Source organism: Podarcis filfolensis (assembly GCF_964270895.1).
Source record: "Podarcis filfolensis genome assembly, chromosome: 1".
Classification (NCBI taxonomy): domain Eukaryota; kingdom Metazoa; phylum Chordata; class Lepidosauria; order Squamata; family Lacertidae; genus Podarcis; species Podarcis filfolensis.
Genome location: NC_139604.1, coordinates 43,984,384 through 44,006,948, shown reverse-complemented (window position 1 = coordinate 44,006,948; position 22,565 = coordinate 43,984,384). Strand labels below are relative to the sequence as shown.

At 43.7% G+C, this 22,565-nt stretch overlaps 1 protein-coding gene across 1 annotated transcript in view; it reads left to right on the top strand.

Moving 5' to 3' along the window:
• PARP14 (poly(ADP-ribose) polymerase family member 14) overlaps positions 1-22,565 on the top strand; it is a 51,332-nt gene that overhangs the window by 25,199 nt on the left and 3,568 nt on the right. The window contains exons 19-34 of the mRNA XM_083581404.1: positions 1,627-1,864; positions 3,578-3,711; positions 3,807-3,840; positions 4,976-5,236; positions 6,609-6,848; positions 8,819-11,079; positions 12,203-12,439; positions 13,476-13,697; positions 13,875-13,947; positions 14,902-15,051; positions 15,424-15,486; positions 17,016-17,183; positions 18,549-18,755; positions 18,848-19,453; positions 20,712-20,857; positions 22,103-22,277. Coding sequence (XP_083437530.1) covers positions 1,627-1,864; positions 3,578-3,711; positions 3,807-3,840; positions 4,976-5,236; positions 6,609-6,848; positions 8,819-11,079; positions 12,203-12,439; positions 13,476-13,697; positions 13,875-13,947; positions 14,902-15,051; positions 15,424-15,486; positions 17,016-17,183; positions 18,549-18,755; positions 18,848-19,453; positions 20,712-20,857; positions 22,103-22,277 — 5,215 coding nt within the window. The remainder of the gene's footprint in view (positions 1-1,626; positions 1,865-3,577; positions 3,712-3,806; positions 3,841-4,975; positions 5,237-6,608; positions 6,849-8,818; positions 11,080-12,202; positions 12,440-13,475; positions 13,698-13,874; positions 13,948-14,901; positions 15,052-15,423; positions 15,487-17,015; positions 17,184-18,548; positions 18,756-18,847; positions 19,454-20,711; positions 20,858-22,102; positions 22,278-22,565) is intronic.

Sequence of the window (22,565 nt, the reverse complement as noted above, 5' to 3'; positions counted from 1 at the left end):
AAATAATAGCACCAGCATTTTCCTCCAATCAAGATATTCTTGATTTAAGCTAAGGATAGACCTTGTTGTAAGCAGATTCACATCCCTTTTTCTGGAAATCCTCTGGACTTGCATGTCGCTCAGATCAGGCTTCACTGGCCCACCCAGCAGCTCCTGCAACTTTTAATGAGTGGATGCAGGGTAATATAGTAGTTAATGCGGACTTTGTTTAGTACAAGCTATCCATAGTTTTAGGTTGGAATTAGTTGAGTGGTTTTATTTTATAAAATTGCTTGACATTCTCTTGGAGATGTGCCCCAGTTATCCTAGTGGAAGAACCAATACTGGTTACAATACCAGGACCGGAGACTGTTTTATGAAGACATGTTTAAAGGTAAAGGTAAAGGTACCCCTGACCGTTAGGTCCAGTCAAGGACGACTCTGGGGTTGCGGCGCTCATCTCGCTTTATTGGCCAAGGGAGCCGGCGTACAGCTTCTGGGTCATGTGGCCAGCATGACTAAGCCGCTTCTGGCGAACCAGAGCAGCACACGGAAATGCCATTTACCTTCCCACTGGAGCGGTACCTATTTATCTACTTGCACTTTGATGTGCTTTTGAACTGCTAGGAATGTTAATTCAGTCTATTTAAATTAAGGCTCCAAATAAACACCCCAATTTCACAAAACCACATTCATGTGATTTATTAATCAACAGGAAACATGAACTTAAAAATCATCACATTGAATTCAACACAGCAATGTTCCACCAGTGCAAGGACTTTTTTGTGTTCTCCTCCACCCCCGCGCCCTTCCCATTTGTTCTGGGGTATTCTCAACTTTCCAGAGCAGATTTGGGGGCACTCAGCAGGAGGAAAGGGGAGAAGTGTCTTTGTCCTAGTGGTAATCATTGCCCTAGTGTACAAATTAATTTGAATGCAGCCCAGAATTGAACAAACTGCAGACACTTAAAGATGGCTCTTCATATTTATACATATGAAATCACAGTTGCCCACATGGGATTAATAAAACTTGTTACTCAGTCTATAATTGTTTTCTTAATTGCATATGGGCATTTTTAATTTGTTTAAAATAACTAAACAAATCCGTAAATCATTTTGCGGGATTCCGGAATGAATTTAAACTACGCTTCAGGAGCAGCTGTCAATCTTGCTCGCTCGTTCTCTCTCTCCTCCTCTCCCGCCCCACTCCGAGGCTGCGCGCTCTTCCCTTGCCATTACCAGCAACTGGCACTCGAATAAATACATGTTCTACCCAGAGGTAGAACACGAAATTAAAATGATTTTTTAAAAAAGGCGATGCGGGAAGAAAAGTCTGAAAGCTGTAACGATGAGGACGTCGAAAACTCTGCTCCAACGTAGTGTGAATAATACCCATCTATGATACAGCTCTCCAATTACCGTTTTGGGGCACCAGCCTCCGCTTTGGTCGGCTGTTTTTTGCCTCTCTCCTTTTAAGCAGTAGAATATCTGCCACTGGTCTGCTCGGGTTTCTTCCTGGAAAACACCGGAGGCAAGGGAGGGGTGGCCAGGGTCGGGTTGGAGGCGGAGGGAACCACCCACCGGCCCTTCCCTTTTCCCCAATATCGCGTCACAGCCAAGAAAAAGCTCGGGAGCGGCGCCCATATAGGAAAACGAAAATGAAAGTGGCGGCTCCTCGGCCACTCTCGGCAACATGGCGGAGGGGAGGAGGCCCTTGTCTCCATTCGCCGTGCGGGTGCAGGCGGATTGGGGGACCCCAGAACCCCCCAAACAGCTGAGAAACAAACTTTTGCTCTACTTCCAGAGCCGGAAGAAGTCGGGAGGCGGAGAGTGTGAGATCCAGCAGCAATCCGGGCAGGTCTTGGTTTGCTTTGCTAAGGAAGAAGGTAAGGGGGGGGGGAGAGAGAAAAATTCCCCTTCTTTTCCTGGGACTGGTGCTCCCCCTCGATGCATTTGTAGGACGCTTCCAGAAAGTAGCTTTGCAGCTTTCGTGGGAGGGAAGGGGTGCGAGTTGTTATGTGCCTTTAATAAATATTAAAAAGAAGGACGTTCCCGCGTAGGAGACACCAAAAAGGGGGCTTCCGGTTTAGTCACGCTCAACTGCTTTAACAGCGCCATTCTGTGCAAACTGAAGCCCCTCACTGTGTCTATTGGGTCTTATTCCTTGGGTTGCAATCTTAAACCTACTCCCTAAGTCTGTAAAAGGTAAAGGGTAAAGGGACCCCTGACTGTTAGGTCCAGTCGTGGCCGACTCTGGGGTTGCAGCGCTCATCTCGCTTTATTGGCCGAGGGAGCCGGCGTACAGCTTCCAGGTCATGTGGCCAGCATGACTAAGCCGCTTCTGGCGAACCAGAGCAGCGCACGGAAACGCCGTTACCTTCCCGCTGGAGCGGTACCTATTTATCTACTTGCACTTTGACGTGCTTTCAAACTGCTAGGTTGGCAGGAGCAGGGACCGAGCAACGGCAGCTCACCCCGTCATAGGGATTTGAACCGCCGACCTTCTGATCAGCAAGTGGTTTAACCCACAGCGCCACCCGTGTCCCCCTAAGTCTGTAGCTAAGCCTAATAACGTAAAAGTGAAACCCCAGGCAATCCTGATAGAAGCTGTCTTGTGATTAACCAGGGGCAAGAGTCCAGCAAATGGCCTGTGAGATAGAAACAGCTCTACTAGACAGGAGTAGTACAGCACAAGGGAAATATGAATTATGGGGGGCAGCTGGTGTGAGGGGAGGGATATTATCTTCTGGGACATCTTTGTGCTCGCTAAGGAACAAAGGCTGAAAATGTGTCCCTTCTTTCGTCGCTATGTAGACATACATAAAACAGTTATGTTAATTAAAATGAAAAACAAACAAATGTACCAATAACCACCTTCACTCTCTGACTATCCCCTACTCAGCAAATTGAAGGAGGAGAAAGAGATAAAGAACCACAAAAGGAAGGAAACTGGGGCGTTAGCCACAAGATACATAGAGAAATAAGCAAAACAAAATAATTGCAAGTCAAAGAGGTTTCAGACTAGATATGACTACATACCCCCACACCAATATAATTCCATTAGTTCTGTGCCTGTTGAGTTCAGAATTTTATCATGTGGTGGAGTTGATTGCATCCCTGTTGGATTAAAGAATTCTATCCCCAGATCAGGATTTATCACCCCAAATTCCATTGAAACTGATGTTTGACCTTCGGTGTCTGGTCACTCAAAATAGGAAGGCTTGCTCACATCAGTCATGAGTCCAAATACTAACTGTGGAATTCAAGAAGATACACACCTTATTTATTTTGGCGTGGAGAGGGATCGCTTAGTCATTTTGAAACTGACTGCAAACAAAACTGCTTGGTCCTTTCTCTTTGCTGCCTGAACATAGCCATGAACATTTCTAGAATCTCTACAGCGACAGGGAGCCAAAGACCCTCTAGACTCTGGCCCCTATCAGCTCCAGTTAGGATGGCCCATGTTCCATGTGGATGATGGGAGTTGTAGTCTGGCATCTGGATGGTTGCAGGTTCTCCCATGCCTAACCAAGGAGCAGTAAGCCAGCATGGTGGTCATTCTGTTATCATGATGACAGTAATTTATTTTTTTGTTTCAGTGAGGCAAAGGGTTCTTTCCAAAGAGACCCATGAACTTGACCTAGAAGGAAAAGGAACATTGAAGCTGGTGGTCACACAGCATGAAAAAACTGCCAAAGAGAATGTGCCTAAGAAGGAAACTGATCTTCATCAGGTATTAAGGCAATATTTGACCTTGTGGAATCTAGAGCTCTGAAGCCAAGATGTTCACCAAAGCAACAAATCAATATGCTATTGTTCTCTTTTTAGGCTTCCAGGGGAGAAGACGTGGCAGAAGAGACTGGTATGGTGGTTCTCTTTCAGTATCATTATCATGCCAGGGGCAGGGGTGGGTGGGCTTTCCTATCCATAGCCAAAGGTGTGGTGGGTATTTTTTGTTCTGTTTTTACAGAAAGAAAGCCCAGGCAAGCCCACCGAGGCCACCATTCTCTCCTCCTACTTCCAAGCCAATGATTTATATATATGTAATGATGATACTCACCCTGTCATCTGGGGCTCGGACCACATTCTTTGTGACACACACACACACTATTTCTCTGGTGATGGTTCTCAAAAATAAGGAAACAAGATGCAAAAGCAGCTCCACAGACAGCTAGGACTGCAACAAAATGGGGGTGCCTTTTTTGTTCTGGGAACTTGTAGCCTGGAAAGAAACAATTGGAACATTCCCAGAGCAATAAAAAAATGGTGGGTGGGTGGAGTGGGACCTCCCACTTTCAGAGCAAGGATAGAAAATTTTTGTGCTTCGCCAGTTTCTTCCATGTAAAAAATAAAATAAAATCTGCAGCCCAGATGAATTATTATTATTAGTATTCATTCATTCATTTAATTTCTGTACCGCCCTTCATCTGAAGATCACAGGGTAGTCTACTGTATAAAAACACGAAATACCTACAAATACATTCCATCAGGGCTTTTTTTCAGCTGGAACTTGCTGGAACTCATTCCGGCACCTCTCAGGTAAGCGCCATTGCCATTCTAAGAGAACGAGGGAGGCATTCATGGTGAGTTCCGGTACCTCTTTTTCTAGAAAAATAGCACTGCATACCACAAACACATTAACTTCTTACTTAATTTCTGACTCTTCAAGAGACATGCTTTTTTCAGGGTTTATTTACTAACAATCACAGAATTCTGATCAATACAGTAAGTTTCTTTTTCTTCCTTTAGTTAGCTTCTGCCCAGTAATTTGGTGATTTATTCTGGTTTGCTGTGAGCATAGTTCCCTCAGTAAACATTATGGGCTTGGGTGGAAGCATATTAATGGCTGCTGGAACAGTATTTAACACCATCTTACACAAAAAAAGAAGAGGATGTAGATTAAGGTTAAATCCCAGAAAAATAGTTGGCACACTGTTCTGTCTATGCTGACAAACACTGAGTAGTTGCATATTTTACTCGTTTTTTTCTCAAATCAGATGTGCAGCGAGTCTTGGAAAAAGAGGGCATCAAAGCAAACAGATTGACACATGAAACTCCCTGTCATAAGGAGGATAATCTCACCAAATCCCACACCTCTTCCCGTGTCATTCTTGAAAATGTTGAGGAATATTTCGAGAAGCCTGATGTCTTAAATCTGCTGGTAGAGAATATCAGTGGACTCTCAGAAGGAAGTGATTTTGAGATTGAACTGATAAGTGAGAGAAATGCTGCAGTGATAACCTTTCAGCAAAGTATCGGTAAGAAATGGTAACTTCATGTTGCTTGACAATTTCACATTGGGAGAATTGTTGGCGTTGATTCCTTTTAAAACAATTCCATTAAAATACCTGTGAAGTTCACATACTCTCGGCTTCTCGGGTTGCTGGTCTGTTTTTGGAGCGTTCAGGATAAAAGCTTGATCCTAACTGCAGTTAAAGTTTATGTAAATGGCCTTTCCCAACTTGGTGCCCTCCCCATACTTTGGTCTGTAATCTCAATCATACCTGGCCATTGGGCTATACAGGCTGGGGGTGATGGGAGTTGTATTCCAGAACATCTGGACGACAACAGGTTGAGGAAGGCTGTTTGCTACACAGTTTCTTTCCAGAAGTATTCCAAACTGCACACTTTCCCAATTCCGTTCCTCTGAATTCTTAATTAATGGTTAGTCCACTCCTTTCCATTTCAGTGTAAAAGTCTTTGCTTGTCACTGCGCTGTTCACTTCCCATACTTCCATGGCTCTTCACTTTTGTTACATTCTTAACAGAGATAATTTGAATTTTCTTTTGGATGTAGCATTGCTCAGTATTTTAGCACCGGCTGAAGGAAAGAGTGAAAGGCAAAACTCGGTCACTGAAGGAAATGGCAATGTAGTGAGTTGGAACGGTAACATAAGAATTGACTCTTTTGGGGAAAATATATCTAGTTCAGTATTCTTTTTCTGAGCAGGTGTACTCAGCACGCACACAGATGTTCATCCAGCCCCTTTCCCCTCCCAACTTTCAGTTTTAAATTGCTCTGTTCATGGCAGATGGGCGGGGTATAAATAATAAATTCTTACTCTTATTCTTATCTTGTCTTGGTCATGCCTTGGTTCCTGATTTCTTTGCACTGTCTGTGGTTGCTCTTTAAAGAGGAACAAAGGATAGCACTGAGGAATCTGAGCCTCACTGAGTAAAGTTGTAAGGCTGCAGGACCACTCAGGGACAGGCAAATTCAAAAAATCTGTAGGGATTGGCTTGCCTTTCTAAAGATGAAGTGGCTGAAGGTTTTTCCTTTTCTTCCAGAAAAAGAAGGCTTTGCTGCTGCTAGAGGCACCAGCTTGGTTGCCCTCAGCCCCTTTGTAATTCTGGATAGAATGGAAACAGCGTTGCGCTATGATGTAGCATTATCTGGCAGGGTCTTTTTGGTGGTGGGGCATAATAATTGCTCCTGTTGGTGACCTCAGCTGTTTTGTCTTTAAAGCTAAACTTACCTGAAATTTCTTAAGATTCCTATCCCCCCTGTCCCATGCGCCAAACCAATTTTGAGCAATAATAACAACAACTGTGAATGACAGTAACACCTGTGGATGATCACAGTAGAGCAAGAAATAATTGCCTGATAAGACTTTTGCCTTTTCTTTTCAGATGCTGCAAATTTTGTATCCCAGTGTCACAGGAACATCAGGTTTAAAGAATTCAAAATTACTGCCAAGCTTCTTGAATTGACGCAGACGATCAAAGTTGAAAATATCCCGTCAGGAGTGCCCAAAGATTATTTAATTCTCTATTTTGAAAGTTCAAAGCATGGAGGAGGACGACAAGTGTCTAGTATTCAAATGTCACCTGAGGAGAATTCAGCCATCGTTACTTTTTGTGACCACCAAGGTAGTGTATTCTATTTTTGTAGGTGACTGAAAAAACAAAACAAAAGTGGGATGGCTCAAAAGCAGGAGCTCTGTTAATGGCTTCTTGGAGATTGAGGCGTTGGTGGATTTTAAGGTCATAAAATAATCACAACTGTCATTCACAAGTCAAGGGAAGAACTGTACTGTATTGATAATCCAAATGGCAGGATCAGCAGGGGAGGTAGCACTAGAATGGTGATGAACCATAGGCCTGGAAAGTTTTAACCTTCCAAGCCTTCCAGGGCACCTCCAAGCATGTATTATGGCAGGGATGGGGTACCTTTTTTGGCCAGGAGGACCAGGTCCTTATCAGATCCTATCCTCATGGGCTAAAGTTGACAAGTGGGTGGGGCTGCTTGCATGTCCATCACCTCACCTTGCAATGATGTCAGGTGATTGGGCCCTTGAAAGCATGCACAAAGCACTTTGTGTCTGGACTTCAAAGCATCGCACAGGGCTTGCAAAGAGCCCTGGAGCTGCTTTGAAGCACCTGAGGCTTTCTTTTCACCTGCGGGTATCTTTCCTGTGGAGAACTCAACTGTGTGGCCCATCCAGCAGTCTTCAGCTCTATTGCACATCAGCCTGCTCTCCTTTGCCTCTGTACTACTGGAAGCACACTTTAAGGGTCACAGTTGTGCGTTGGCAGCTGCATCTCTTTGCCCCCCCCCCCAGAATAATATACCACTGGAATCGTTCCTCCACTTTGGATTAAGCCTGTGTGCTGAATCTGTTGAGCCAGAGCGTTCTGTTTACCACAGCCTCTGACACAGAGAAGTGCTTTCTCTTTCAGTTGTGATCTATTAAGAACAACTCAGTGCTTTCTTTCAGCTTTTGAGCAGAGAACATTGCATAATAATAACAATGATTTATTATTTATACCCCGCCCATCTGGCTGGGTTTCCCCAGCCGCTCTAGGCAGCTCCCAACAGAATAAAAATGCAATAAAATACCAAACATTAAAAACTTCCTGATACAGGGCTGCCTTCAGATGTCTTTTAAAAGTAAGATAGCTGCTTATTGCCTTGACGTTTGATGGGAGGGCGTTCCACAGGGCGGGCGCCACTACCAAGAAGGTCTTCTGCCTGGTTCCCTGTAACCTCACTTCTCACAGTGAGGGAACTGCCAGAAGGCCCTTGGAGCTGGACTTCAGTGTCTGGGCAGAACGATGGTGGTGGAGACGCACCTTCAGGTATAGTGGGCTGGGGCCGTTTAGGGCTTTAAAGGTCAGCACCAACACTTTGAATTGTGATTGGAAACGTACTGGGAGGGTACATTGCTTATAAGAGAGTGAGAGTAGTTCCCCCTGTCCCCAGTTGATTTATTTCTCAAAACTTCATCTTTTATCAGTGGCTACATATTTCCAGAACATTTCATGATAATAGTTTCCTGGTTTCTTACTGACTTATACTAGAACTGCAAGGAAAGGTGGTGAGGGGAATCAGTTATTAAATCCCCTCACCAACCAGCAGCAGTGCTTTCAGCTAACCCAACAAAATGGTTTAATTTCAGCTAATCCAAGAAAAGGATTTAATATGAGCTGAGAATCAGAACCTGCTCAGTCCACAGCTCAGTCACAGAAATATAACCTTTGAGCCTGAGTGTTTCTTTCACTACCAAGTTGCTAACAGTCGTGTTTAGGAGAACAAAGGAGAGAGTTTGTGAACAAAAGCAGCACGAAAGGCAATAAAAAGGTTGTGTTCATCTCACAGTTAAGCCAGGAACTGTGGTTTATAGTGCATGAGCCAGTTGTGCTCACTTTGCTTTTCCATGCTTTCACTGTAAGGAAACAAATGATGAACTGTTTCTGTAAGGATTACAAGCCATTGGGTGTACTTTCAAGTCATTTCTGAGGCAGCCATCTTTGAGTGGTCTATGCATTTGAGGGATTTGGCATGGTAGAATATTAAGTGTGTTTTATTTTAATCTTTTCTTTTTCCCCCTTTCTTTTAGCTGTGCAGGCAGCATTGGAAAAGCAGCATTTTTTTGACAATCAACCAGTTTCAGTTTATCCATACTACGGTTCTTTAGATATGGTTTTGTATGGAAAGGAGAGGTCTGAAATCAAGATGCCAGACCCTGTCAGAGTCCCCTTAGATCCTTATATCTGGCAGTTTCTACAGGGGAAGGACGGCCTGGTCCAAGAAATAAATCAAGAAATGGCAAAGTGTCACAGTGAGCTAACGTGGCCTCAGGCAACTTGCAAACAGCCAGAGGTTGTGATACACCCTTCAGCTGCCTTATCTAAACAAGGAAGGTCAATGAGGGAACTGATCAAGACTTGGAAAGATAAAATTTCTATGGAGTTTACACGCATCATGTCCAAGTTCAAGGCTGTTCAATGCAAAACCATCCCAGCAGCATGGCCTACCATAGAAAACAATTTGATAAAGGATGTTTTGGCAATTTGGGATGTTTCCAAAGAAACAGTTACCCTCGCCGGTTTTGTATTTACTGTGGACGGTGTGAAGAAATCGATAAATGAATACATAGAAAATTTGACCAAAGATGCAGAAAGAGCTAAGCAAACTATACGTGAAACTTTGGCAGTCACCCCGGGGAAGTATGCTGTTCTGCATCAGGTTTTGCTTGAAGAGAATGTCTGTAAAGAGAACCCAGACCTAAAGTTCTCTTACGATACATCAGCTGAGATGGTGCAGCTGAGTGGAATGGTTGCAGAAGTCTATAAGATGAAATGTGCCCTACAGGAGAAGCTGTATAACATAAAGGAGAAAAAAGTCAACACCCCCCCTGCAATATTTCAATTCCTACAGCATGCAAATAGCAGAAAGGTAACAGTGATAATATTTGGTGCAAATAAAATTAATGCCTCCTATGAACTTCAATATGATTCTGTAGCATTATTCGGATATCTTGATGACAGTCTCTTGAAAGCAGAGGAGCAAATGATGAAAAACCTAGCTCATAAATCTATTACTTTGATGAACCGTGAACTCGTCAACAAAAGGGAATGGAAAGAACTCACTGAGCGATTGCATAAGAGGCACAATTCTGTTGAGGTAGCTTTCGTAATTGATGTTTGCCTGACTTTGGAAGAAGAGGCCAAAGTAACCATTGCTGGTTATACAAAAACTGTAGTAGATGTTTATCAGGTGCTTTCTGACTTTGTTGAAAAAAACACACAAATTCGAAAAGTAATCCCTGCCAAGGCTGTGGCCGTTGTGCAGTTTATGGAGAAGGAAAAGGGCAACGTTTGGCAGAACCTGAGGAAGAATGGTCTGAAAATCAATTTTGGGCAGCAAGCTCAGGAGAAGAATATTGTTCTGAGTGGGCCTAGAGCAGATGTGATGAAAGCAGCTGCTGTGGTTGAACAAGAGCTGTCTTTACTGCATTTTGTTATCGTGTCGTTTGATAAACCAGGAGTGAAAAATTTCTTCAAAACCCGAGAACTTGCCTACATTATCGAAGCAAAGCAAACCTTTCACTGTTTGATCAGGTTGCAGAAAGAAGGAGAAGATAAAGGAAACTTTGATGAAAAACTAGGGCACCCTCATGCTAAAATAATTTTAAAACATGGTGTTGTGGTAGAGGCTTATAAGGGTGACTTGACCCGTTCCTCAGTTGACGTTGTGGTCAATGCATCTAATGAAGACCTGAAGCACATTGGTGGCCTTGCAGATGCCCTCTTAAAAGCGGCCGGCCCACAGCTGCAAAGTGAGTGTGATGACCTAGTCAGAAAGCATGGACGTTTGAAGCCTGGCCGTGCAGTTAGAACACATGCTTGGAATCTGCCATGTAAAGAATTGATACATGCAGTTGGGCCGAGGTGGAACAGTTCAGAAAAAGAAAAATGTACACGACTGTTAAAGGAGGCCGTGAAGCGAAGCTTAAACCTGGCAGAAACATATAACCATCGCTCCATAGCCATCCCTGCCATAAGCTCTGGGATTTTTGGGTTTCCATTAGAAGAGTGTGCCCATACCATTGTAGCATCCATTAAGGAACACTTGGAAGAAACCACTGAGAGCGGCTGCCTGAAACAGATCTGCCTTGTGGATGTGTCAGATAATACAGTCCAGGCTCTTGCTGATGCTTTGAGTGAAATATTCGGAGAGGGGTCACCCAAAACCAAATTACTGCCCAAACCCAAATTACCGCTCGATCAGCCCAAGGAAATGGGAGAGAACGTTCATGTGACTTCTGCTGAAGGTGTGAAACTCATACTTGAGGAAAAAGGCATTGAAGATGCAACGGTAAGCATGTGAAATGACCCACAAAGCATTTTTCCAAATGCATGTTGAACTTCTCTTTTTGCATTTAAATAGACAATTACAAATTAATTTGAATTGTAAAGCTCTTGTTAAAACAGGTGTGGCCAGCAGAGTGCCCTCCACATACAAGTCCCTGCAGCTCTGACCAGTGGACATGTGCCGCTTGAGAGTTCAACAACATTTAAAGGGCACCATACTGGTTACCCCTAGGAGATTTTTAAACTGGGTTGTCCAACATGGCTCCTGGAGGCACACATTCAGAAGCTTTCCATGGTACCCAGAGGATATCCTCTATGTGCTGAAATTAGGCTTGAAAGAAGCATACTGTTTTATTATCCATCCATCCATCGCATTTATATACTGCCTTTCTGCCAAGGCACAGAAGGTGGCCTACAATTTTAAAGGGCTAAAACAAGTGATATAACGTTTGAGGTTGGCTGAGGGAAGAGTCACTCTGACTGGAGCAGGGCCTGAAGTTGTCAGTATCTGCTGCCTTCTTCCTCCTCACAGGGCAGATGGCATATTGTAGCCATTAGAGTAGGTTGTTGTCAGGGTGGATGTAATAATGACAACAGTTCTTCTGTTTTGCAAACATGCCTATTTGTTCCAAAAACCAAAATGTCACCCTTATGTTCCATGATTTACAAGGCTGTTTTCCTTAAAGAGATGATGACTTGGAATCAGAGATTTGCTTTACTATATTTGGTTTAGAAAAAAAGCAGCCCATATGACCTGGGGATAGGGAACAAAAGACTACAAATTGCATTTATTTTATGCTAAACCAATACAAAATAAGTGCATGGTGTTTCAGTGATCTCATCCACAAATAAAAAATAGCTTTGCATGATGATGATTATTAAAAAACTGGTGTTTACAAATATGATGGTTTGCTTGTTGCGGATATTCCTGCTCAAATTGGACTACTGAATAATAATTTACGATGGTCATCTGTGACCGATGACAACATAATAATGTCTTGCTGGCTCTTGTCTGTGATCCAAGAGTGGTCAGATGCCCCTGAAAAATTTAAAAGCAAGGCATGACTATCTGTGGCTTGATATATGTAACCCCCTTGCAAGTATTTTTATGAGTGTTATGGTTACAGACCGACATTGTCGTGAGCAGTATTGGAACTGATCTGAAGCTTGGTGTGGGTCCACTTTCCAAGGCTGTGCTGCAGAAGGCAGGACCAATGCTCCAAGCTGAGTTTGATCAAGCAATCCAAAGCCAAGGAGCTCAGGGCAGCTGTGTGATCCAAACAGGCGGATATAACCTGGCCTGTTCCATTGTGCTTCATGCCATCATTCCCCAATGGGATGCCGGAAAAGGACCTGCAATTCAGGTAATTGCTTCATACTCTTGACCACATCAATTGTAGTGGAATATAAAATACACAAGTCATATGTTCCCCCACCCCACCCCGGGGACTCACAACAGCCCCAGCTAAGACGATCTCGCAAGTAAACTGGTCCTGAGTTGTTTTGGGGATTTATATACAATCAAACTTTGGTTCCTGAACGGCTTAGTTGCTGAACATACTGACTCCTGAACACCGCAAACACAGAAGTAAGTGTTCCAGTTTGCAAACATTTTTTGGAACATCCGACGCGGCTTCTGCTTGAGTGCAGGAAGCTCCTGCAGCCAATCAGAAGCTGCTCCTTAGTTTTTGAATGTTTTGGGAGTTGAACGGACTCCCGGAACGGATTAAGTTCGAAAACCAAGGTACCACTGTACTAATAGCAACACCTTGAACTTGGCCCTAGCAAATGGGCAACCACTGCAGATCTCTTGAGCACAGGTGCTGTATGCTGGCAAGGCCTCAATCCTGTCAGCAATTGTGTACAGCAATCCTGTCAGCAATAGTACAGCAATCTGCGCTAACTGCAGCTTCCAGGTGAATTGCAAGGGAAGCCCCACATAATAGAGCACATTGCAGTAATCCAGTCTTGAAGCATCTGGTGCATGGACTACTGTGGCCAAGCAGATGCATTAATTAGAGTTGGTGAAAGGCACTTTTAGCCACAGAAGCTACCTGAGCCTTTGGTGACAGAGATGCACCCAGAAGCACCCCAAAACTGCGAGCCAAGTAGTGTGGGCCATGCTGAGCTAGGCGGACCAGTGGTCTAAATATATGGCAGTTTCCCATGAACCTTTCCAATGTTGCTTGAAGCATCTTTTCCACAGCCCACCTCTGGCTACTAGAACTGAAGTGTTTGAAGCAATGGAGTGTTATGAGTTAAGGTTGGGGTACCTAGCTTGGCACTGGGTTTCAACATGCCCTTAATGGTATATTGATAATGCACACAAGGAGGAGGCAGATGTTCTGGCTTGAATGGCTAAAAATCATATCTGAAGATACCTGGGTGTATATTTTACAGAAGCTTAAGGATATTGTGAGAGAATGCCTGGAGACCACTGAACAGCTGTCGTTGAGCTCTGTCTCCTTCCCAGCACTTGGAACAGGAGGTTTTTACTTTCCAAAATCTGAAGTTGCTAAATTAATGTTTGAGGAGGTGCTTCAATTCAGTAGCAGGAAGAATTTGAAGTCCCTTCAGGAAGTTCGCATTCTCTTGCATCCAAATGATAAAGACAACAAACAGGTAATGTGATTGCTTTCCTGTCTTAAATTGTTCCAAATGTTGGTTTGCAAATACTATACTTCATAATATTAAGTCATGTTTTGTTTCCAGTTCTAGAACTGTGTTCTGTTCCTACATGGGCGGGGGTGGAGTCGGGTCTCAGAAACCTTGTGGGTAACGCTTTGGTTTTCTTTCTAGGTCTTCTTGCAAGTGTTCTCTCAAGCTTCTGGAATTTCCAGGGGTGTGCCCCCAAGTGATGAAGACAGTACAGGCAAGTTGACTTGTTCAGTTGCAGCTGAATTCTGATCTCTCTGGCCCTCTTTGATGATGAATAAACAGCTACATGTGAAAATGAATTTGGACTGTGGCTCTGGGGGAGGAATTTTAACCCCATTTCCCTTTCCCCTTTTGAAATTAACTACCTCGCTGTGGGTTAAACCACAGAGCCTAGGACTTGCCGATCAGAAGGTCAGCGGTTCGAATCCCCGTGACGGGGTGAGCTCCCGTTGCTCGGTCCCTGCTCCTGCCAACCTAGCAGTTTGAAAGCACGTCAAGTAGATAAATAGGTACCACTGCAGTGGGAAGGTAAACAGCGTTTCCGTGCGCTGCTCTGGTTCGCCAGAAGCGGCTTAGTCATGCTGGCCACATGATCCGGAAGCTGTACGCCGGCTCCCTCAGCCAATAAAGCGAGATGAGCACCGCAACCCCAGAGTCGGTCACGACTGGACCTAATGGTCAGAGGTACATTTACCTTTACCTCTTAGGGAGCTAAGAGGAGCTTCAGTCAGGGAAACAGGAAAGAATTGTTGGCTCCTGCTTCCCCAGTCCAAATTGCCTCTCGTCAGAAGCTGCTACAGTACTACCTCAGTTCTTGAACAAAATCTGTTCCGGAAGCCTGTTTGGCTTCTGAATCATTCAAAAACTGAGGCATGGCTTCCCATTGGTTGCAAGAGCTTCTTGCACTCAGTGGAAGCCGCGTCGCACATTCGGGTTCCGAAAAATGTTCAAAAACGGAAGCATTTACTTCTGGGTTTTCAGCATTTGAGAACCAAAGCATGTGACAACAGGGGTGTTTGGGAACTGATGTTCCACTGTATTAACATTTTTTAAAATTGTGTTAGTTCCTGGTTACTGATCTTTGTGTCGCTTCAACCTTCATCTTTTGTAGCAAAATGAACAGTGTTCTGCATTGGTTAAATTCTCCTGCTTCTTTGTTCACTCTCAGGTTTCTTTGGGCCTGTTTCAACCCCTAGTTTGGGAATTCATGAAATGCAGATTGGATCAGTTCTATTTCAGATAGTAACAGGAGACATCACAAAGGAAAATACAGATGTAATTGTAAACTTAACAAATGCAACATTTGATTCCAAAACAGGTACTGAATTTCAGTTAATTCATCTATTGTCCTGAATTTATGTTGATGATGATTTAACTGGGAAATAGGAAAAAGCATTTTAATTTGCAAACACGTTGCTGGATACATGTGTGTATGTTTGTGACATCCACTCAGATAGCTGTAAAATGAGATCAGAAGATGGATTTTATCTAGCGTCACTATACTACACTGGTTAAAACTATAGTATACCTATAATGCAATGTCTAATGTGATTTCTGTTTGACAAGTTTGACATGTAAGTTATAGAGATGTAATTTTAAGCATATGTTGGTGTTGCTTGCAAAAGTGAGCTGAGTTTTGAATAGCTTTTATTACCTACAGTAATAAACTGTCTCCCTCTGATTTTTGAAGGTGTCTCCAAAGCAATTTTGGAAGGTGGTGGACCTCAAGTTGTAGCAGAGTGTGCGCTACATGGTATGACACAACAAACGGTCCGATTCAGTTAGATAATATTTAAAGTTCTTTCATAGAGAGGAACTGCTCATGGCTCATTGTAGATTCGATTGTTTCCTAATCAGCTATTATAGGGAGTGGGGTTACTGGGGCTAGATGAATCGTTATGCTGTATAATATGCAGTTGTAATCTGTAGTTTCTCGGTGCTGGGAAGATTCTAGTTATCACAAGATGTGCATTGGCACATTCCCAACTAGAAGGATGTTGCATGCTAGCACGAGAAACAGAATACTGTTGCCTACTGCATAACACTTAAAAAGTATAATGGGGAGGGATGCAGTGTGTATGATTGTATCCACACTTGAGTTGGTCTGCCTTTTGGGGGGCATCTGCTGACAGAGGAGAAAGTGTACCTTATGCATCAGGGATAACCATTCTCAATTCCCTAAATATGATCTGGATGGGGCATCCCATGTCCTTTTTACACAAAGCTCTGGATGTTATACACTTGTTTCTCTTCTCTTCTCTTCCTTCTCTTCTCTTTCAAAAACATAAACCAGTGTGCAATAGCATGCAGCTGAAAAAAACCATCTAGGAGGAAAGTAATCTTGATACACAATAGAGTGATCTATTACCAAATCTTTGTGCTGTAGGGCATAGCTTTTAATGAAAAGTAAGTTTTATCTATGCATGCAATGCTTTTGGATCCTAGTTTTCTGCTATTTTGTGGCAGGCCATGGATAGCCATTTTCAAAAGTCTGGTGACTTAGGCAATTTTCAGCAGATTTGCCAGGGATCTCTTGGCATACTCTTCTTTTGGCTAGAAAACCTGAAGTCAATCAAATGCTAAGAGATGTCTGTAATAACACAGGGCCCACCATACACCATACGTTTTGATCGACCTTGGTAGCCAATGTTATTTGCGGTCATTGCCTTTCCCTTCCACAAGTTCTCTTAGCATGCACAAAGGATTTGGTGGGGTTGGGAAGCAACCTCTCAGTTTCTGTGTGGCTTTGGAGACACTTGGAAGCAGCTTCTAAGTGACTCCCAAACCCAGTGGTACACAAATTCCAACTGACTTTGTGGCAGGTGGGTGGGGTGGACAGGCTCAATCTCACACTTTGTATTTTGCTGTGGACTGCTTCTGATCTCTCTTTGGCAGCTTCTGACCTTTCCTAACTCCTGGCACTGAATGTGAGTGAGCCTAGTACAAAATGAAATGTATGTCCTCTGTGCACATAGCCAGAAAATGTATTGGAGGTATCTACCCAGCATGCAACGGGACCCCCCAAAATATGGGCAATGTGCAGAGAAAACTCTCTTTGCTTGAGACAATGAAGGGCAGACAGTTGCCAGAAAGAGATTCCTAGTTGGTGCTGGCCACCTGCAGACCATCTCTTTCGACCTGCTAATATTTGTAATCTATGCCAAAGGCATTTCATTCTGCAATATGTCATTCACTGACAATGAACAACTACTGGGAGTTTAGACTTGTGTTGATTAAGTATGAATATCCAGGTTGTCATCCTTTTTTCTTTCTTTTTTTTAGGCTCACAGTCTCACAATGGATTTATAACCACGCAAGCAGGCAATCTGGTCTGTAAGAAAATAATCCACCTTGCTCCCAATTCTGATACCAAAAATCAGATCTCCATAGTGCTCCATGAATGTGAAGCAAAGAAGTATACATCTGTTGCCTTCCCTGCAATTGGAACAGGTTTGCAAATAAGGTTTCATTTAAGGAGCGAAGGGCAGAATTCTAGTGGAAAGTTTCACCTATTAATAGGTCACTGTCGTTAAGGCATTTGAGTTCCTGGAATAGATTTCAAAGGCAATGCTAGTGGGCTGGCTACCCATATACTGCCAGGCCAGGTTCAAGGTTCTTGCATTAATTCACAAAACTTTAACCAACTTGGGTGCAGGATACCTTAAGGATCACCTGCACAGTTCATATCCACCAACAGCCACATGTTCAATATTGCTCGATCATGCAGGCAATGCTGGGATCTTGAAATATCAACAGAATATCAAAATAACAAATAACTGATGACAACAAAGGTCCACATTTAAAGCAGCATAATTAATGGAAAAACACCGTAGTCTCTTAAACATAGAAGATTACAATTAAAAATAAAATACAATACAATAAATAAATTAGGGCTGCCAACTTCACCCCACCCACGCTTTGTTCCTGTGCCCTCCAAGAACTGTACGACAGGCAGAACTTCAGCGTTAAAACCTTTTCGTAGCATGGAAATGCACTGGTGGAAACAACTTCACATTTTGAATTTCTGCCTCATATTGCTGCTGTCCAAGGCACGGGAGCCTTGTGTAGGGAGGACTAGGTGGCGACATCATTCCTTTTCCTTTCATTCTGTCTGGCACCATTGCTTTTCTGCTGTGCTTTCCCACCTCCTCGTTCCAGAAATGGCAGAGCTGCACAGAGGGTTGCTGCAGCCATAAGGGCTTGCACACTTGCATTCTGGTTACCATACTTTTCCGTGTATAAGACTAGGTTTATTTCCTTAAAAATCATGGTAAAAAGTGGGGGTCGTCTTATACCTTGGTAGTGCATAGGGTGGACGTTTGATTTGTTGCTGCCGCAGCTGTCAACAACTATTATGCGTGTTATTGGTTGCTGCATGAATGGGTAGTGGTGAAATTTGCTGAAATTTCTGTCCCCCAAAATAGGGAGCATCTTATACATGGGGGCATCTTATACACGGAAAAGTACAGTAATTTGGAATAATGTTTTCTGTGGGGAGAGCAGGGAGGCTAGTGGTCTAACCTGTCTGCTGGCCATATGGAACTTGTGATGGGCATTTGTTTCGCCTCATTAAGGTGCTCTTTTTTAACATCAGATGCGGGGGAAGGAAGGAGCTATGGGGTTCACTCCTTTGCTCAGCTGATTATTGCTTGTCAGCCATGTTGACCTGGTGGAAGGAAATGGGATCTTCTATATTTTAAAATGAAAGTGCAGACACTTACACTAACACCTGTTTGTGTTTTCTTTTGTGAGATGAGCAGCCCCTCTCCATTTTGTGCATAATACATTTATTCTTCTCTGTTGTGTTGGATACAGGCCAGGCAGGGAAGAACCCAGCAGATGCAGCTGATGACATGATTGGTGCTGTTGCTGACTTTGTGGGCAAAGTACCACTGCAGTATTTGCAAATGATCAAAATAGTTATTTTCCAGCCGCATATGCAGAATGCTTTTTATGCCTCTATGAAAAAGAAAGAAGGTGCTGCATTACCCACCTCTAAATCAGTGTTTTCTAAAATTAAAGGTAAGTGCAGAGGGTTATATCCTTCATATTCCTGGCACGATGTCTTGTAATATTTGTTTGGCATATTTAACAGAACGTCTCTTTCTCTGCAGATTTTATCTCTGGTAAGAAAAAACCCCCTGGAAAGAAACGTCAGTTGGTTGTGGAAACCAAGGTGGAGGTTGCCGTGTTTGAAGTCTGTGGTGAAAGCAAAGAAAATGTTCAGAAGGCCGAGTCCTGGTTAAGGAAAATGATTCTTCGGGAACAGACAGAAAAGCTTATCTCTGATGAATCAATAGATTTGTTTGGTGATGAAGAAATTAAGGAACTGAACAACCTCCAGAAAAGACTGCATATTGCCATTCACCTGGAAAGAAAGCAATCTCCACCTTCCATTCTCGTATCGGGCATTCCTCGTGATGTACTGGAAGCCTACTCACAAATTGATGACCTGGTCAAGAAAATTAAACGTGACCGAGAAGAGCAATCCAAGGCAGAACTTGCTCATAATTTGGTTGAGTGGCAATATTCCACAAAAGGGAATGATTTTGCGCCTTTTGACAAATTAAGCAATCTTCATTTGGAAGATGCTAGAATGAGTAAGAAAAGCACTAATGTCCAAATTCTCGGAAGGAGCTACACAGCAGACACCAGAAAAATGTGTGCTGTGGATGGCCAAGGAAAAACTGTAAACATTAAGCGCATTGTAAAGGAGGAAGGTAATGAGGGGCTTAACTAATCAAGGCCTAGGTTAGTGCCTGTATTCCTTTTGGGTGTGTTGGATTCCCAATAGTGCAGGGATGGGGAACTTTTTCACCTCAAAGATTGTTTTCCCTTCTGGGGGCCACATGCTGGTTTAGCATCACCAAAAGCAAGAGTGGGCAAAGCAACAAATGTATGTAACTTTTACCTCTGTCCAGTGGGCTAGTTTCTGCACTCACTCACCTATTCCTCCCTATCCTCCCTCCAGAGAGTCAAGAGGCGTTATCAGAGCTTAAGGACCACTTTCTATCCTAGCAAAAACATTTGGAATGGGAAGCGGGGTCAGTGAGGGGTGTGGCCTGGAAGGAGAGGGTGTGGCCTGGGGATAGTTCTGAGGGCATGGAGTGGCATTTGGTCACTAGGCTTGAGGTTCCCTACTACTCGGATGGTGAATGTGACCTCACTAAAATATCTCCCTCAGGAAGTAACAGCAAGAATCAGCTTATTCCTGGGTGCTGGAAGGGATGTGGTGGCAGTTGATGGCATGAAACAGTAGATGCCTTCATAGCCCAAATTCCCAAACTCCAGAGCTTAAAACAAAACAAACCTCTCTACAGCGGTCCCTCTGGTTCCATACGCTTCAGGTTACAGATGCTTCAGGTTACAGACTCCGCTAACCCAGAAATAGTGCTTCAGGTTAAGAACTTTGCTTCAGGATGAGAACAGAAATCGTGCTCCGGCGGCGCAGCGGCAGCAGGAGGCCCCATTAGCTAAAGTGGTGCTTCAGGTTAAGAATGGATCTCCGGAACGAATTAAGTACTTAACCCGAGGTACCACTGTACTTATGCACATCTTTAATTTGTAATGTCAATGTCGGGTCGCCAGTGGATTGAGGCTGTACCCATAAAGTCTTCCCTCGGCACCTCCAAGGCCTCTCAGCCCTCATTCTCACTGTTCCCTTGGACATACAGTGGTGAGGGCATTTACTTATTTTCTCCTTTGAAAAATCCATAGAGCAGAAGGAGGATGTTGCAAGAGTACCACTCTTTCCTATTTCCTCTTTCAACTGTTTGTATTTTCTAAGCTTCAGATTAATTTTACCGGGTCCAACTTTTACTTAGATCACTTGGAAAAAAGTTTGTGCGTTCATGTTTTCACTCTTTTTGCCTCTCAGGATGGGGTTGAAGGGTGTTGACCCAAGGGAAGGGGAGGGGAGGGACCAGAGCGGATGGCTCCTTCAGCACACAAAAATCCAAATGTGCTCACCCTTTGCAGGCGGACCGTCAGTACCTGTCCCTACACAATGGGAAGATATGAAGGGACATCGTGTCAAGATGGTTTTGCTGCAACCTGCAACAGCAGAATACAAAGAAGTTGAAAAGAAATTCCGGAGTAGCTGCCCTGCAAACAAAATAGAAAAGGTGCGGTATGTTAGAGGCAACAAGCTTGGGGAGCATGTTCCCCTTACAAGCATGCATCACTGAGTTGTATCGAAATGCTGTACAACGTTGTCAGATCCTCGTGTAATATCCAGACACATAATATGTCCATGCAACTGAAGAGTGTGCATGCGTAAAAGCTGTCATAGTTAGGATATCCCCTTTCCTCCAGCTACAATTTACATTCAGTTATATGGAATAACTGTCATTTGCCCTCCACATTGTCTCTGAAGCTGGGAATAGGAGCATTATTTCCGTTCACATAAAATCAAGCTACTGAGCTTAGTGATGGGTTAAGCTTGCAAACCAGGCTTCTCAGCCTTGTGTTTGCTGAATAATGGGACCTCTTTCAGGGAGAAGCAGCAGGTGTGTTTCTTAAGCATTCCCCACCTACTGATTTTCCTCTGTAACACTTGGATCATGACAGGCCTGCTTGGTGAAGAAGGTTGGTAGTGGGGAGTAGTGGTAGGGAGCGGGTGGCACTGTGGGCTAAACCGCTGATCTTGGGCTTGCTGATCAGAAGGTCAGCGGTTCAAATCCATGCGACGGGGTGAGCTCCCGTTGCTCAGTCCCAGCTTCTGCCTACCTAGCATTTTGAAAGCACACCAATGTGTAGATAAATAGGTACCATTGCGGCAGGAAGGTAAATGGTGTTTCCGTGCACTCTGGCTTCCATCACCGTGTCCGGTTGGCCACATGACACGGAAAACTATCTGTGGACAAACGCCAGCTCCTTCGGCTTGAAGCGAGATGAGTGCCACAATCCCATAGTCGCCTTTGACTGGACTTAACCGTCCAGGGGTCTTTTACTTTCTTGTTCCCTTCTGTTGCTGTTTCCCTGTAAATGCCACCCCTTTATGTTAATCAAGCATGGGGTTTGGAATACAGTGGTACCTCGGGTTACATACGCTTAAGGTAACATACGCTTCAGGTTACAGACTCCACTAACCCAGAAATAGTACCTCAGGTTAAGAACTTTGCTTCAGGATGAGAACAGAAATCGTGCTCCGGCAGCGTGGCGGCAGCAGGAGGCCCCATTAGCTAAAGTGGTGCTTCAGGTTAAGAACAGCTTCAGGTTAAGAACTTAACCCGACGTACCACTGTATGTGCATGTTGACATAGTGTGTAGTTGTGCCCTTTTAATGTTCCAACGAGACCTATAATCTGTTTTTACAACCAGATACTGTCCTTTTCTTTTTCTTAATCTCTTCTTTGCAATTTTTGTAGATTGAGAGGGTTCAGAATCCTTACCTTTGGAAATCCTACCAACTCAAAAAGCAGGATATGGATAAGAAGAACAGCAATAACAAAAATGAACAGATTCTGTTCCATGGGACTCCTGCTTCCACGGTGACCCCCATTAACCACACTGGATTTAATCGCAGTTATGCTGGAAAGAACGGTAAGTCAATCTGAAATTAGGTAACTTTATAAAGGAATGTGATAGCGAGTGTGATTTGCAAACCGCTCTAAAAAGCAGATAAAGAAATACCTACGATTCAGTAAAGTGGTACCTCGGGTTCCATATGCTTCAGGCTACATACGCTTCAGGTTACAGACTCTGCTAACCCAGAAATAGTGCTTCAGGTTAAGAACTTTGCTTCAGGATGAGAACAGAAATCGTGTTCCGGCGGCGTGGCAGCAGGAGGAGGCCCCATTAGCTAAAGTGGTGCTTCAGGTTAAGAACAGC